A 17476-nucleotide genomic window follows, 5' to 3' on the forward strand; every position below is an offset into this window, starting at 1 on the left:
TTTCTGCACAGTCTGCAGGGCTTTCGATTATTTCGTAGGGCAACAGATGAAAAATCTTGCGAAATGACCGATTTAGGTTTTTCTCGTCGCTAGTGCTAGGTTATTTCATGGACGACAACGAAAAAACCGAGGGAAAAATAACAGGGTCAATGCTCTCTGTCGGAGAATCTAGGTACTTCATTCTCCCGACCAGATTTTTGGATGAATGGTCTGCAAGAAGCAGGGCGAAGTTCAAAAATGAAATATATTTTTCTTAAGAACTGCTAAATAACTTCGAAGATATGAAATACGCAATGCTATAGGTTATATAACCTGAATGAAACCAGTTTTTTTCATCCTCTTTAAATACGCAAGAACTCCACTCACTCAGAATTATCGGTTAATCCAACACCGGTTTTTTTCTTATAACCGCCCATCTCTAGAAGAAACACATTATTACATGTTGGATGTTCCGAAGTTTCAGGGGCTTTTCAGGCTTTTTTCTCAGTCTGATGAAAGTTTTTGCGCAGCTCTACCTCTGACACCCCTCACACATTATCCGCGATTTCTCGTTATGCGATGCATGGTGCCACTAAAGGTTTTATTCTTCTTGCCAAGACCTGTTGTCGGCGTTGGTGGGTGAAGCACATAACTCACGACTCTTCATAATGCCTTCGAATACGGAGAAAATATAACTTTTAAATTTAGAGTGATAGAATAGATGATAGAATTTCCCTGCAAGAGGATGCATATTTGAATTTAATTTAACTAAGGATATCGGCATTAAAAGAAAAAAATATCGAAGGAATGGCTCTTTTAATGGACAGAGAGCATAAATTCTCTGAAAAATAGATGAATAATTTTAGATAGGAATAGTTATCATGACTTTCATTTGGATTTTTTTCTTTTTTAATAAAATTTTGGGTGTTCCACTTAACAGTTCTATTTCTCTATCATTCAACTAACTTTATTACATGCCTTTACCCACTAAAACGAATTTTTTAGGTTGATGAATGTATTTTGTATGTTCTTAATTTATATATCTTATGGTTATGTTTTATAGTCACTTTTAGGTCAACACTTAAAACTCCATGGCAATATCAAGCTGTAAAAAATGATAAATAATCACAAAAATAAAACTATGCAAATATCACACCTTTCTAAAATACTAAAATACTCTTTTCTGATGATGAAATGTTTCACACTGCAATTCGAATTTTTCCATTTGATTAGGCATCTTACAGTAATTACTAAATGATGGAATGCCTCGAATATCCACGAGGCATGGAATTGTAATGCCTCCAATGCGACGTTTCATTCGAACACTGTCCATGTCCCACCTCTGCCTCGCCATTTTAATTTGAATGATTTTGGTTGGAAATGTATTGAAACGGAGGAATATCGTCATATCCGCAAGGATGAATCATCATATCTGCATAGATAGACTAACTTTTGAGCTAGCATTAATTACGCATTTTGAAGGCGGTGCTTCAAAACGAACGACGGACACGATTGATGGCGGGTTGTATGTTCAAAAAATATGAACATATTTTATAGCTATGCCTGCGCAATATGGAGGAGATTGGTGAATCTGATATTCTCCTATTATAGTGAATAATATTGATTTATCCAACAGTGCACGCTATTCGAGATCATATTTAAATTATCTTTGTGAATCTGTTGGATTTCTTATATTACAAATATTTTATCTCATTCCCGATTTAGCATGTTAACTTGTAAATATAAAATGATAGAATTTATAACTTTGGAAACTATATTAATCTGTCTTTCATTGTAGGCAAAGATATTTCTGCGGTTGAATAAGGATTTACAAGAATTTTCAAGTGTAATTGCGGACCATTAAAATATCCCAAAGCATCAACTTATATATTTTTTAATTAAGAGGATACGAATGAAAATTATTTTACAATCAAATTCTTTGAGAAAATGCCTTCGCCTCAACTTCCTCGTTATCTCATTATTGCGTCTAGAATCACGTAACTCGAGGACTCTGCAGGCAGCTTTTCTCCGAGAGAGATAGGAAAGAGGCAGTTATCCCGTACCGTCCACAGGCGGGCGAATGTTACACATCCATGGTATTTCCTTACCCAGGACCACCTCGTACTAGAAAATATCCTCAGGGTTGAAACATCCAAATGCTTTACCCGGGATATTTAACTCTGACCCTTTGGTAAGCAGTCAAGTGCTCTATCCACGAGGTTACCCCTTCTCCGAAATCACTCGTATATAATATATATTTTTTTAATTTCAAATAAATACCCTTCTTTTCAATTTGTCGCCTCTTAAGCGCAGTGTATCTAATAAAGATAAGTCCGCTGGATCCGCGACCGAAGCTCCAAACCACTGTAACCAAATACTCGCGATTGGATGGATAGGTTACATGTGATTTTAAGGTAGGTATTGCACCCGACGCTCTTTTTCTTCTGCGAGCCACCTCTAGGGTTTTTGGCAGGGGGTGATCAATCAGCAGTATGTAGCAGAATTTCGGCATGCACACCACACGGTCATAAATAACCCCCATAGTATCAAAAACAATTTAAGCAGATTAATCCAGCACCCTGATTATGTAAATGTGACAGCGACGACGGCGAGCGATGGCGATGATGGTCTACTATCACGTTTTCAGTCAACGCCCGATCAGGTAAGGGACCGTCATGAAGGCTATCACCGCTATCACTGTCGTGGTGTGACGTCACACGCATAGATGCTAATTCCCCTCTCATCGCTACTTATTTGGATGTTGGTAGCAGTGGAAGATCTGAAGAGCCAATGAAAATCCTTGACACATTTCTACCCTTGTGTGGTAGCGGTATTTTGAACAGCACAATCACGAATAACATCGAAATGGATACACCGCAAGCGTAAGTACAGTCAACTCCAAAAGTAAATGTGGGAAGCTCAGCCGCGCCACTCCTAGGACCCAGCTCGAACCACGTCAAATTCGCATGGCAAACTTTCGGATGTTGGCACTGCATTTGAAAAAAGACGCGGTAAGAGGAGTTGGGGGTGGTTGGGGTGGAAGAGAAGTGGGATGAGGAAGCTACGAACTGCGAGAAGTCCTTTGGTTTGCGCCGTATAGTGCGAGTTGAATGGACACTACATTTCGAGCTATTTTATCGGCGACAAAAATTCTTTCGTGGACTAAAAACATACGAGCGAGATCCCAGGCAGTACGATCGCAGCTGGCACGAGTGACGAAGCTAGGAGCGTGGTAGAGAGCCTTGCGACCATGCCTAGAGGCGATCGCAGCGAAACCTCGGCCTCCGTAAGGGGGCAAATGGTTGGAATGAAAAACGCTGGATGCTCAACTGCAGAAGTGGCAGCAAATTTTGGAGTCCACCCGAATACAGTCCTCAAGTGGGTTCGACGAGCACGAGAAGATGAGGACCTCCAAAGTAGAGAGAGAAGCGGCCGTCCTCGCTGCACCAACATTGAAGATGATGAGAGAATGCACCAGGCTATTCTCAACGAGCCGCTGAGGGCAGGAGGAGCTGCCGCCGTTAAGCGAGAGCTAATGTTAGGTTGCAGTAATGAAACAGTAAGACGGCGGCTACGAGAAAGGGGAATTTTCTGTAGGCAGCCAGCTAGAAAGCCGTTCCTTACGCCGGAGCACAAAGCTCGTAGGGTGCGTTTCGCTGAAATATATGTGGACGTTCCTCAAACGTATTGGGACCTCTGCATATTCTCCGACGAAAAAACATTCTCTTCCGATGCAGATGGAATGGTGAAACTTTGGCGTCCAACCCTCACACGGTGAGTTTCTGCAATATCAATTTTACTTGAGAGTGATAGTGATACGATATCTCAATTCTGGTATTTGCGAATAGATAAGATTCTGGAAATGTTTATCCTGGCATATTTTAAAAAAAATTTAATATATTGAATTGGAAATAAGCAATTCTATAATATTAAGAGTGTATTTGTATCTTGCAGGCATGAGCCGAAACATATGATTCGAGGACGGAGGTCAGGCAGAATATCTGTCAGTTTTTTGGGGGCTATAACGGCTGCAGTTCCGGGGCCACTAGTGAGGACGGCGACAAGGATGTCCGCGGCACAGTATGGAAATATACTGGAGGATCACCTACTACCTTATTTGAAAGAGATTGTGCCTGAGGTTGAAACAGTTTACTTCGTGCACGATAATTCTCCTGTTCACACAGGAGCTTTAGCCCAGCAATTCTTCTATCGGCATGAGAACATTGATGTTCTAGACTGGCCAGCTAGATCCCCAGATATACATCCAATTGAAAATATATGGGGATTGCTGGCAATGGAACGAGCGTCCGATGATATCAGGACAACAGAAGAGCTGGTGGCACACGTCGTGGAGATGTGGAATTCTTTGGGCCGACGGCCACAGTTATTTGAAAATTTAATTGGCTCGATGAAGACCCGACTCCAAGGCATTCTAAACGCCCAAGGAGATGCTATTAAATAAAATGATAAATTAAATTATGAAAATTTTCTCTCATCTTTCAAATTCTCATTTATCTCAATTTTTCCCCTCCGAAGCTTTTGAGCTTTTGTACTCATGTTCTTTGACCTAAACATCGAAGAAGTTCCGCGATCTCACATAATTTTGCGTCCTTTATTGGTACTGTGGATTATTGAGGACGTGATCGGTGACTGAGGCCTTTTGCTTCACTCAGGACAGGTGGGCAGGCAGGAAAGGAGAAAGTTATCAGGAGAAAAGTGTATCCACCGACATGAACCTGGTGTCGGCACCATTGCATTTTTTCCGTAGAGGCGTGTGGGACTCAGAAATAATCTTGCATAAAATTGTATTCACAACAAATTTCTCAATAGCTGTTGGTTAATCAAGAGTATCTTTTAATAAATAACTGCAAATTGTGCATTTCTACCGGCATATATGTTTGTGACAGCACATAATATCAGTCAAACTACTCCATAGTAAAGTAAAACCGACAACTGATTTCTCAGGGTCGAGATATTAAAACTGAACTGCCGATAGTATTTTTATCAATTAATATCTTTCAAAAAATAATCAAGCTTTCAATGCATAGCTTGCTTGGAAAGCAATAATAATAATAATCCCAACATGATCCGCCATAATTATGAATAATTCCAATTTCAAGAAACGTTTAGCAATTAAATACTTTTTTAGGATCCAAGTTCCCTAACCTGACCAAACACTGACAGGATGTTATGATCATAATGTAGCGCCGCGGCGCTAGATTGCTGGTTCGCGGAAGAAGGGTTGGCAAGTGAAATAAAACGCCTTCCAAGCCCAAGCGAGGCCGCTCTCTTGGGCTTGGGCTTGGGGTACTCTCTTTCATCATAGGGTTTTTCTCGGACTATGTCCCTATATGACTTACGTAAACGCGTAAGGTGTCAAGTTAATTCTCCCAGAGGATTATGCCATAAGGATCTCCCCAATCACTCCAATATACTTTGTGTCTGGTCACTAAGATACTAGCACACTTACCGGTGCTGACTTGGCACATAACATCTTGGCCATTAAAAACTCGCTTCCAATTCCCATCCCACTGACAGAGTGATAGAGCATCGATTCCGATTAAATATATTTATGGCGCACATCAAGCTGAATAAAATTCCTGAGCGTCTTTTTATTATCATTCTTATTATTCGAAACCATTGCGCTTCATAGACGTCAAGCACTGTAGTAATCATTTGCATGAAAACATGAATAATTACAGTTCGCCAAAATAGAAAATAAATGCTTATTAGAATTTGTGAGTTGAGAGTTTTCCGTTTGTTTTGTCGAAATATTTAACCGATGATTTCCACCACAATACTTATCTATCAACGTAAAAACACCTGTCATTATTTAATGCAAAAACAAATTTATATGTCCAGAAGCGAATTTGTGGCCTAAAACTACTATTTGTGGCTGCATGCAACCTAACAGCTAGATATCGCATCCGAATAGGTAAGAGTAATGCACTTAAAAGTTTGAGTCTCCCACCTAAAGGACGGTGAAATGCTGTGCTGGCTGTAAAATTCCTTGCGTTCAATTCTCACATCCAAAGAATTAGTTAAGACCTATCGCTCTTGATTGCGAATCCAAACCACCCCAGCCAAAAGATTTTTTGTTTCACGCCCCCGGCCATCGATTTATTTCTTCTTAGCAGTCAGGAACTTTTAGTTGCAGTAAAAAATCCTTAAAATTCTCTCACCATTTCCATGACAATCAAACCCTACTCAAAACATTTCTTATTGAAAACGAAATTCAAAAGTGAATTTTTGCTAAGTGCATAACTAAGAAAACTAGACAATTGTTTGTGTAAGATTGGAGGGGTGAGATCCCTAATTAGAATTTCACGTTGTCTCTCATAGGGGAGGCGAGAGGTCATGAGGCGTCAAAAATCGTTTTATGCAGTATTTTAATAGCATTCTATCAGAAATATTTTGAGAAATTATCTGGAGCTCGATGCAGGGATAAGTGACGCCTTTCTAAAAATTTTTGAGCTTAAATAGAATTAGTGGACTGAAATTCGAGTGTTGCGATGTTGCCCCGTAACACAACGCATCGGAAAATCGAGGGGCTCTCTAAGGCCTTTCTTCGTCACTCATGCCGGCTAAGATTGTACTGCCTGGGATCCCGCTCGTATGTTTTTAGTCCACGAAAGAATTTTTGTCGCCGATAAAATAGCTCGAAATGTAGTGTCCAATCAACTCGCACTATACGGCGCAAACCAAAGGACTTCTCGCAGTTCGTAGCTTCCTCATCCCACTTCTCTTCCACCCCAACCACCCCCAACTCCTCTTACCGCGTCTTTTTTCAAATGCAGTGCCAACATCCGAAAGTTTGCCATGCGAATTTGACGTGGTTCGAGCTGGGTCCTAGGAGTGGCGCGGCTGAGCTTCCCACATTTACTTTTGGAGTTGACTGTACAATATTCATGTTTTTAATCTTATGAATTAAATATTGTTTTCTCGGATGTGTTCACGTGCTTTTTATAATATTATCATGCCACCTGGGAGTTTCTGCGGGTGTGACATCCATTCGATCATTAAATAAAATTGTCTGATGTAACCTTTTACTACTGAGCGTCTCTAAAGAAATAGTACTATAAGTGGAATTTACATCGATCATGCATCGTTGATAGTATGTTAATTGGCGGTCAATAGTTGCTTGATATGTATGAAATAATTCAAAATAGAATATTACGGTGTAAATTTATCATTGAATCACTTGAACAGTTTTGAATAGAATCATGGAAGACTTCTTCCATGATTGCACTTTTAAGGCGGAAGTTAATTACGTGTAAATCAGCTGCTACTAAATCAATAATTGTTTTAAACTTCTTTGGCGAAGGTTAAGGTGCGATATATCTCGATGGTAACATGAGCTATGTTATTTAATGTGATTGATCCGATATGTAAATGATAGGTGAAATGTTCTTGGGATTTTTAGGATATTTAGCGTCTATTAATTAGTCTAAAATATTTATCGATAATATGTTAATTACTTAATTCAATGGGAAAGCACCAAGTCCTTCATATATGCTCGACCAGTAAACAATGCAGCAGCATATGATATTTAGATGCATTGGTTGTAGTTTTCTACCTTAATTTGCATTAAGAAAATGATCATGATTACTTTTTCTAGTTAATTTATTAACATTAGGTACCCTTTATTGCTATAATTAGGAAATCTTAAGGTAATTGTTTTCTTACTTAAGTTATAGTTTTGTCATGAGATGACATTTACGTTGTTATTATATTTGCAGGAAGAAAAATGTCCGAGTAGGGCGCGCTAACGAACGGCAATTGAAGCTGCTCCTTGATTATATGTCAACCCACAGCAGCTTTGCTGCTGGAAGGTTTACTGGACCTCTCGGGTTTGAAAAAACTCAGCGCCAGTGGCAGACCCTCTCAGCGATGCTGAATGCGCTGGGGGGTTTAAAGAAGTTGAGCAGTGGAAAAAGGTTAGTAATGCAAAGATATTAAAGATAACTTTTTTAAAAATAATTTACCTCTTAGACTAATTAGACAATGTCATAAGCAGACTTGGCGAGACCTAAAAAGAAATGTTAGAGCAAAAGCCGCAAGAGTCAATGCTGCCTGTCGAGAGACAGGCAACAAGCCTGTGGCAGAGATGCTAACAGAGATGGAGGAGAAGTGCCTCGCAGTCGTGGGCACAGAATCAGCAGTTGGCTTGCCAATTCCTGAGTTCTGTCAGAGTATTCCAGTGAGTATCAAATTATATATTATTAAGCTAAGTTACATGATGACAGCAGTAATATGTAAACATGCTATAGTCTTACTAATGCTCTCTTTCCTCCTGACCCTCCCCATTATTTCCTTTTTCACAGACTGCCTCTACATCTGCTGCTTCAACTTCAGCCCCATCCACCGCAGCCAATTTTTCTAGTTCATTTGCTGAGGAGTGGGAGACAACCAGGGTGGGTACGAAAGCAGTGTGAAACATTGCATATATATGTAAAATATTGCAGGCATGGAAATCAAGTAATGTATCGGTATTGCCTATTCTTAGAGGTGTTTTCTTCTCTCTTATTTCAGGAGCAAGATGATGAGGAGACTCCATCAAATCCCCCAGAAGCACTGCAGCATGTAACTATAATTTTTCATGTTCCCATAGATATCACATTAATACACTTTTTGTTCTCATATGCTTAGGCTTAGCTCTAATTTCTTTTTAATTAGATGGAAATAATAGTGGAAGATTTATTCCCGAAGGAGGATATGGGGAGTGGCAAACGTGAGTGGCATTTCATTTCTTATTTTATTATTTGCCTTTAAAAAATTGGGACTGACTGTGACATATATTCAAGAATGTATACATTTAATCAATTCTTGCTTTTGTCAATTGAATGAGACAGCACTGCTTGGTAATTGTAAAATAAGAGGTCAAAAAATGGGGTAAAATAGTAAATTAAAATTTTATCTCCTCAGAAAAGAATGAAGGCGACCTTCACAGGGTTACAGCGATGATTTTGGACCACATGAAGGCATTTGAGGTAATGAGCCATTAACCTGTTCAATCAATCGAATTCTATTTCCTCAAATATGACACTCATAGATAATCATACTTTTTTTCCACTATACTTTGCCTCAGAAAAAGAAAGAGAGTCTAATGGTTCGGAAAGTTAATGCCCTGGAGCTCATTGCCCAATCCTTAGCACGCCAGGCAGTTGCTGCGGAGAGGCTGCAGCAGCTGAAAGCAAGCAAGTGAGACAGCATGAATTTCCTTATTTAATAATATATATCATTTCTTTGTTTTTAGTTGTATTTATTTGTTTACTTCCATATCAAAGTTAGTATATTTGAAAGGGTTCTGATATATATGTATTTACATGTTAGCATTTTTTTAAATTAAAGATATATTTTTTTCTCTTGACTTCATGTCACTTCATTGGCAATTAAATTTTGCTGAAGATAATGTTTTTGTGGCCACCAAGGTGAGTATAAAATTTAGTTCATTTCTTTAATGCAAAGTCAAATTTTTCCAGCTGTAAATATTAATCACAGATTTATCCTAAGACATTGTTAGGAGATAAGAGGTCATATAAATGGTTTAACTGCTACTGTTATAGTATCTTATGAGGTGGAGAACATCTAGCATGGGTTGCAGGCAATAAGTAGATATAAATAATTTAGTTTTTGGATTATGGAGCATTACATGTGGATTAACATGATCATAATTGTGGTGCAACATCCTTTGAGATATGTTCTTTAATATCAGCAATTTAAATAAGAAACTGCTGTCAGAGGTAAGGTAAAAAGCACATAAATAATGAAAGTTTCCTTGATGGCAAGAAAAAAACTAAAATCTAAGGCACGTTGACAAATTAAAAGGATTTCACATTATTGTAAGAACTAAACATTATGGTTGACTTTTTGTAGATGAGAAGCATTCATTTGTCAGCAATTCAGAATGTGGAGAATTGCTGGATCACCAATCTTCTGGCGTTTTCCCCAGCAAACTCATCCTCATTCACGATTGGTTGTCTTTCCTCTATGAATTCCATATCTTGATCCTCATGCGGAGGTAATTCTTGTCTGTGAGTTATCATAAGGTTATGAAGGACAGCACAAGAGATAATGATTCTCGCAGCCGCTTCTGGGGTGTAATGGAGCACTCTCTCCCTGTGTAAGCATCGCCACGTATTTTTTAATACCCCGAACAAACGCTCCACACAGTTCCGTTTTTGTCAGTGGCAGGTGGTGTACCGTTCTTCAGGGGAGTTAGGGGCAGCCTGCCTAATGGGGGTCAATAAATATGGCTGCAAGGCATAGGTACCCTGAATCACCTGAAATGAAAATTTATTTGTTTGTCCATTGTATTTTCAAGGTGATATTAATCTAGAGCTAAACATGAGTTAATGTAACTAATGCATTGGTAAGATTTAATATTCTCACCCAACAACCACGTATTTCTTATCCCTCCATCATACATCGCCTGCATTATTTCCCGGGTTGTGCTGGTATTCCATATGAATTGATCATGTACAGATCCCGGAAATCTTGCTGACAGGGACAAGATTCTCAGGTCATGGTCACATATCTGTTGATTACAAATCACCATTATTAAAAACAGCAGTCATCATTGATCCATGGGTCAACAGGAAATATATTTGGCAGACAATTATGAAGGTATGGAACTTAATGCCTGTACATTAAGGGAATGGGAACGATAGTGATGATTGTAATAGGCCTCTTCTCTTGCTGATGGTTTCACTATTCTAATGTGCGTACAATCTATGCACCCAATGACACCTGGAAATCCTCGAGCCTCCATGAATCTGAAATATATTTTGTTAAAATAATTAATTAACCTAAGTATTGAAGAGAACCATGTAATACAGTGAAGGATAGTGGTAATAGAGCCACCCTAGAGGATAAAGTCAATGCCTCCAAATGCAATTGTTTCAATTAGTGTAATTATTTCGTGTTATACACACCACCAAGAGGAAAATCACTAACCTGTTCTTAATGGCCTGCCGCTCTTCAAATGTTCTGGGAAATATAAATGATGTAGGCGCGAGGATTTCAGTGATTGCTTCGCTTACTTTCCTGATGCAGTTACTCACGGATGCCTGTCCCATTGAAAGGTGGAAATCCTGAGCGGCACATCGTTGGTAAGAGCCAGTGGCAAAGAATCTCATTGCTGTCAGTACCTAACATATATTTTCCGAAAATTGTGATCAGTCAAATTCTATCAGAATTCAAATTTCCTCTGCTTGAAAGTGAAGCTTATAGGTTATTACCTGCACATGAACAGGTAAGCCACTGGACCGTCTTCTTAACAGCCGTGGACTGATTCCCACAATTAGCTCCTGTGCTATCTCCCGGGACACTCTGAAGAGGCGTTTAAAATGCCGCTCTTCCAACTCAAATGGATTATGGGCGACCCGGATCCTTCGTCGCTCTAAGCGTAATCTATTTCTCTCCCGTCTCCGTTGCCATTCGTGGAGCAGAAGAGGCAAAAAGTAAATCCCGTCCATTCTACTCTTTAAAATTAAACCATTAGTAGGCGAGACGGCGGAAGGGAACGAAATGCATTTATTCGCTTACGGAAATACTATCATTAGAGAATCCAAAAAGAAACTGAGAATTTGCTGAAGCGGTACTTACTGTCCAATTTGCTGCGTGAAAATAAAGCTGCACAATCGAATACACTGCCTCTTCGAATTCACCACCATGCGCATATAACAATTGAACAACGTGGATAACTAATTAAGTCAAGACAGCACTCCAGTAAAAATAATTATGAATTTTATTGGTTTTTGTTCGATTATAGGGCATTATTAAATTAAATAAACAATAATTTTTGGCAAATAATTGCATTTATTGTTCGATTTTATTTCGGCATATGCTTGTCACCATCGGTTTCGAGCGTGATAGGCCGATGACGCTCGCAGCGTGATAAAAAGTGCGACCACGGTTTCATAATCGCTGCTATCACCTTCCGTCGTGGGAATCGCGTTGCCCCTGGCAACGACATCGCTCTCACCCTTCTCACAGTTACATAATAAGGGCGCTGGTGGTTTGCTGGTCTTTTGCATCTCCACTACTGACGTGAATAACCAACCAATAGCTATATGCATATGATTTGGATGGGATGGCTGTCGCCAATTAAATCATCCGTGCCAATATATGCATTCTCCCCACTATCTCAGTGATTGCCATCCCATCTACAGAGGACCAACTTCATCCCCTCCACGCCCCCTTCGGGACATCACCTCTCCGCTGCTCCCACCCTCCACATCCTCCTGTTACCATATCACCTCCGACTGACGCTTCCCTTCCTGGGGGGGTGTTTCAGAGTCTCGTAGGATTGGCGGCGTCGGAAACGGATTCATTCCGAGTCTATCGGGAACCTATCCTACGCTCGTCTTCCGTGCGTTTCACACATACTGTCGGGAAACGAGAATACGTCATAATTTTCAAGTAACAAGTGAGCAGCGAAAATAACTTCCCGCAAGATTTGATACTTGACAAGGGAGGCGAAAGGTTTGTACGGGCAAAAATAAGTGCTTATTGATACATTGTCACATAATTGACGTTGTTGCCGGGTAAAATTATCTTAGAATTGTTCGCCTGTAGTTTTTTTTAACGCAATACCCTGTCGTTTTGAGCAAATTACGGGAATGAAGGAAAATTTTGAACGAGTTTGTTATTTCATTCTCGTGAGAGCATAGTTGATTGTTCTTGAGAACGAAACTACAGGTAGTTGCGAAATTAGGTAAACTACAGGTAGGCCTTTCCATCCCTCTCTCGCCGTGTGGCTTCACACCCTGAGGCTTATGGTTCGACCATTAGCATTGAAAGAGACAAACCACTTGGTTATCCGCAGGTATCCCCATTCAGATGCCCCAGTGTAAGTGACAAAATGAATTTCAAGAGATTTATTATCAGCACTTTATTCAAAATATCAAATACTATTGAGTGTGATGTATAAAAATGGGTTTTTGTTATCTAAATGTAGTCTGATAAATACGTCGTTTGCATTATGTTATGTCATGCCTCGCATTAAAAAAGATTCGCTTTACTCGATCCAACTGGTGAATACCGGAGGGAGGCAAGAAGAGACTGAGGACGAGGACAGAGGATGCCTAAAGGCTGAGGAGATTAGGATAAGATAGGGGAAGGGAGAGGATGGGGAATGGGGGATAGGAGAAGGCTATGGAGATCAGTGGGCCCTGTTAAGGCCAGGCGGGTTGAATGCTTGGTGTAGCCAAATGGAAGACAATTCAAGCGTTTTTAATTCTAGCGGTGAGGCGGAGGGTGGGAGAGAGGCAAGTATTCCTATGTGAAAGCAGTCATCAAATTCTAAATTATGGGAAAAGGCGTGGGTAGGGACAGGAAGCGAAGCAGATTGGGAAGTGGGTTTGCAAGAAGCTCGATGGTTGTTAATCCGTAGGTTGAGTGAGGTGGTGGTTAAACCAATGTAGAAGGCGGGGCAGGAATTACATAAAAGGATATAAATTACGTTACTGGTAGTACAGGTGGGGGATGGAGTGGAAGGAAGCGGAAAAGTGAGAAATTTGTTAGGAAGTGGCTGGGTAATGAGAATAGCACACGTTTTGCACCGGGGTCGTTGGCAAGGGATAGGTAAAGAGCTAGTACGGGTGGTGAACCTTGAGAGTGGTTTAGTCGTTTTGAGAATGGAAGATAGATTTGGCGGCCGACGGAAGGATAAGGATGGACAGCTAGAGAAGATTTTTCCAGTAGTGCTCACCCAACCTACGGATTAACAACCATCGAGCTTCTTGCAAACCCACTTCCCAATCTGCTTCGCTTCCTGTCCCTACCCACGCCTTTTCCCATAATTTAGAATTTGATGACTGCTTTCACATAGGAATACTTGCCTCTCTCCCACCCTCCGCCTCACCGCTAGAATTAAAAACGCTTGAATTGTCTTCCATTTGGCTACACCAAGCATTCAACCCGCCTGGCCTTAACAGGGCCCACTGATCTCCATAGCCTTCTCCTATCCCCCATTCCCCATCCTCTCCCTTCCCCTATCTTATCCTAATCTCCTCAGCCTTTAGGCATCCTCTGTCCTCGTCCTCAGTCTCTTCTTGCCTCCCTCCCGACGAAGACCCTAAGAGGTCGAAAATTTGAAAGAAACTAACGTGTGAGTCCTCTTTTATTTGTGTCCGTGTTTTTTGTGGCCTATCATGGCATTTATTTATATTCATATCACCTGTGGTGTCTTTCATAAGTAACATATATATAGGAGATATTCCTTGCCTTCCCTCTCCCCTCTGTGTCGGAAATTTCTTGCACAACAAAAAACATTGTATATATACTGTTGTGCCAGAAATGCCCCGCTTTTTATATCGGCTTATCCACCACTCCCCTTTGCATCCGAATGAACGGGCATCGCTCTTCATGCAATAGCGTTTCTTCTGTTTCTGCTTCCCTTCCAGTCGCCGTTCATGCTTCCTCCCACAAAGCTCTGTTTGACCAATGCTATAAAGTGGGAATATTAGCCTCCCTCCCCCCGTCTACCACCCCCCTAGAACTGAAGGACTTGGAACAGGCATGCATATGGGCTTTCCGTGCGTTTTCTGGTCCAGGAATCAACCGCGCCCATTAGAAAGAACAACCAATCCCCGTTCACCGTTTTTCCTCCCTCCATCTTAGCCCTCTGCCCTGCACCCTTCCTTATGCCCTTTCCTCACTTTCCCTCCTCTTCTCACTTGAGAAAGATGGGCTGCGTCCCATCGAAAATTTGTAAAAACAACCTTTCCCCGTAAGTTCCTCACTTTTATTTTATTTTTCGTTTTTCTGTCAATTTCTAAGTTTTTTTGTCTGCCCACCCCAGGGCAAGAAGAAGTTCCTTTACATTATTTATAATGCTCGTGTGAGTTTATTTCAAACGTGTGTATATATATATATATATATATATATATATATATATATATATATATATATATATATATATATATATATATATATATACATCCCGCTATCATTTTGCCTTCCTTACACTCTGCATCGTTTTGGCGTCCACCAGAAATAGTTATATATATTGCTATATTATCGCGTATGTTGAACAACCGAGTGATTTCCTACCTTGTGTACTATTTTGTTTTACGAAAATTATGTATTTGCAGGAGATATACGTGCATCTTGAATCCGTACAGACAGGTTACATTTTGGCATCATTTCAAATCCAATCATTATGGCGTCCGGAGTATATTTTTTACATTTGATCATCATTTTGGAATCCATTTTGTATATTTAGCACCACCGCGGTACCTTTTTGGCTTCCTGCGCTGTTGCCAAATATGTCTATCTTATAAACCTCGCTCTTGCTTGTTATTTTTGTAGTATATAGCTGTTATTGCATTCAATGGGTGAAATTATTCCAATTAACTATTAACTACTGTTAACTACTAAACTAATACTAAACTAACTAATAAACTAACTAATAAACTAACTACTAAACGTAATATTACTGTAAAAAAAGATTAAAGTCATCATGGGAGTGAACTTCGTGAATCTAGGATTCTAAAAGTTAGCCAAAATTATTAAATGAGTTAATTAAACTCCATTTCGGAAGAAGCTATCTAAACCCTTGGTTTTTATAAAGCCAAGGACACGACGCACAGTGGGCTAAAATTGAAAAAAGCTGGCCAAATATCGGAGGTCTTAAGTATTATTAAATTAAGGAATGTTTTTATCAACGGTGTGTTGTAAAGATGCAATTAAACTTATTTAGGATGACGTATGCCACAATCTTGTTTAGGAGCACAATATCAATTAAAAATAGGCAAAAGTGATGCGGGAAGCAAACTCGCCAGGGGATCATAGACCTTCTGGTACGGAAATATCAAGGCAAAAATATAATTTTAGCTTAGAATGTAGCTGTTTTCAGACAACAAGCTGAGAAAACCGTATCATTTATTTCACGTCCACTCGATACGGCCCTCAAAATTACAGAAAAGGGGGTAATTAGGTCCTCAGATATTCCTGAAAAGGGATTTTACATGAGTCTGTGTTAGTATTGTCGATTACTTATTATAAATTCTCTCAACAATAATTCCATTTGAACGATTTAATAAGGAAATCTGAAGAAATTGCGAGAGTAATCTCCAGATAATGAGTGAAGAGTGAATACGTGAGGCTAAAATGAGCGCAGTGTCGATTGAATGTCAATTTAAATGGAATTAATATATTATTGAGTGTACTTAAGCGAAGTTCTTTCAAAAGATTCCGAGATTTCTCACGATAATTTAAGGCTAAATCAATTTCTCCAGATGTTGTCCCCCCATCTGTCAGAATATCCTTCAGCAATGCTACGTTAGTCTTCAGAGATTTTCCCTTCCTCTCATCATCAAGTAATCGGAGTAAGTGAAAGCTATCATGAAAGAAAATTTATATAGCATCCTTCTGAAAGGTCGTACGATTATACCCCGAGAAAAATATTGGCTTCACTATCTTGAAAGATGCGTATTCGCTAGCATTGAGGCTAGAACAAACTCTATCTCTCATTTACAAGGTTCAAGCTCTTATAAAAAAAGGTATGCCGCGGCTCGTTGATGTCCCGTTCTTATATTAATCCATCGGAGTCGCGAGGAAGTACCTCCTATAAAACGGCCTTAAATATGCTATTACATTTAATATGAAAGCAAATTTCACAAATCACTCATTTTGCTAGCTGAATCCAATAATTTCATGTGCACGGATAGCTATTCCAATGGCTGCGTTCGTTGGCATATCAGCGTCGACGGCATTTTACCACGTTTGCTCCTTTCGTAAAGATAGACTTTATCGTACCCTGGGCGTTGGGAAATGTCCCAGACGTACCAAAAGAACGTTTTGTGGCGACAATATTTAAAGCGATTCTATTCACATGTAAATGATGATTCTGCTTCTATCTCATGAAAGTGCTTTTGTATTTTAGCGTGGTGCCTTTGATTTTGTTTTGCGATATTGCCTTCATGGTTATCCATTCAGTAGGACGAGTTAAAATAATTCTTTAATATGACAAAATAACTTTTTGTTTATATTCCGCTACAGCTAGAGTGAATTAACGCCTTTCACAAGCTGTATTTTACTATTTTTATTTACTTTTTACTAGCTCCAGCTGGAATCTACTACTCCTATAGAGGTCTTGCTAGTAATTATTTAATATATTCGACAGTATCCAGCGCTTTTTAAATTACTCTTTCATTACATCAAACGGCTTTCTGACTTTACTACGTATTTTCCTAAAAATTAATGAAAATGACATGGAGATACTTATTATATAAATTAACTTCACTAATCAATAGCTTAAATATTCCTTCAACGTAACCTTTTTGCTCAGCTGTAGATAATGGCGGTATCTATACGGAAAACTCAGGAGGGCGCTGGACTAACCTATTCAATTGAAGGTCTTGAATATTCTTTAAATGATCTACAATCGGGAACAAAACTACTCGTGGGCAGCCTTGTTTTACCGAATTCCTAGGAGTACTGTACAACGACATGTCTCTGGAACCCTGGGGAAATGAGACACATCTCAACG

The 17476-nt window shown here is 39.6% G+C and overlaps 1 protein-coding gene across 1 annotated transcript; it reads left to right on the plus strand.

Moving 5' to 3' along the window:
• The first annotated feature begins 8002 nt into the window (after positions 1-8002).
• LOC124173821 lies at positions 8003-9272 on the plus strand. The gene is made up of 6 exons (XM_046553104.1): positions 8003-8179; positions 8304-8393; positions 8512-8562; positions 8656-8710; positions 8905-8969; positions 9068-9272. The coding sequence occupies exons 1-6, from the start codon at positions 8087-8089 to the stop codon at positions 9182-9184; spliced, it is 471 nt and encodes a 156-aa protein (XP_046409060.1). The 5' UTR covers positions 8003-8086; the 3' UTR covers positions 9185-9272.
• Positions 9273-17476: the final 8204 nt, after the last annotated feature.

Source organism: Ischnura elegans, chromosome 1 (genome assembly GCF_921293095.1).
Source record: "Ischnura elegans chromosome 1, ioIscEleg1.1, whole genome shotgun sequence".
NCBI lineage: Eukaryota > Metazoa > Arthropoda > Insecta > Odonata > Coenagrionidae > Ischnura > Ischnura elegans.

What these genes read in the sequence shown, in the direction of transcription:
- LOC124173821 (XM_046553104.1), top strand. Translation starts at nt 8,087, where the DNA reads ATGCTAACAGAGATGGAGGAGAAGTGCCTCGCAGTCGTGGGCACAGAA. An exon ending in AGGAGTGGGAGACAACCAGG is followed by an intron (nt 8,394 to 8,511) that starts GTGGGTACGAAA and finishes CTCTTATTTCAG; the next exon opens with GAGCAAGATGATGAGGAGAC. An exon ending in CCCCAGAAGCACTGCAGCAT is followed by an intron (nt 8,563 to 8,655) that starts GTAACTATAATT and finishes CTTTTTAATTAG; the next exon opens with ATGGAAATAATAGTGGAAGA.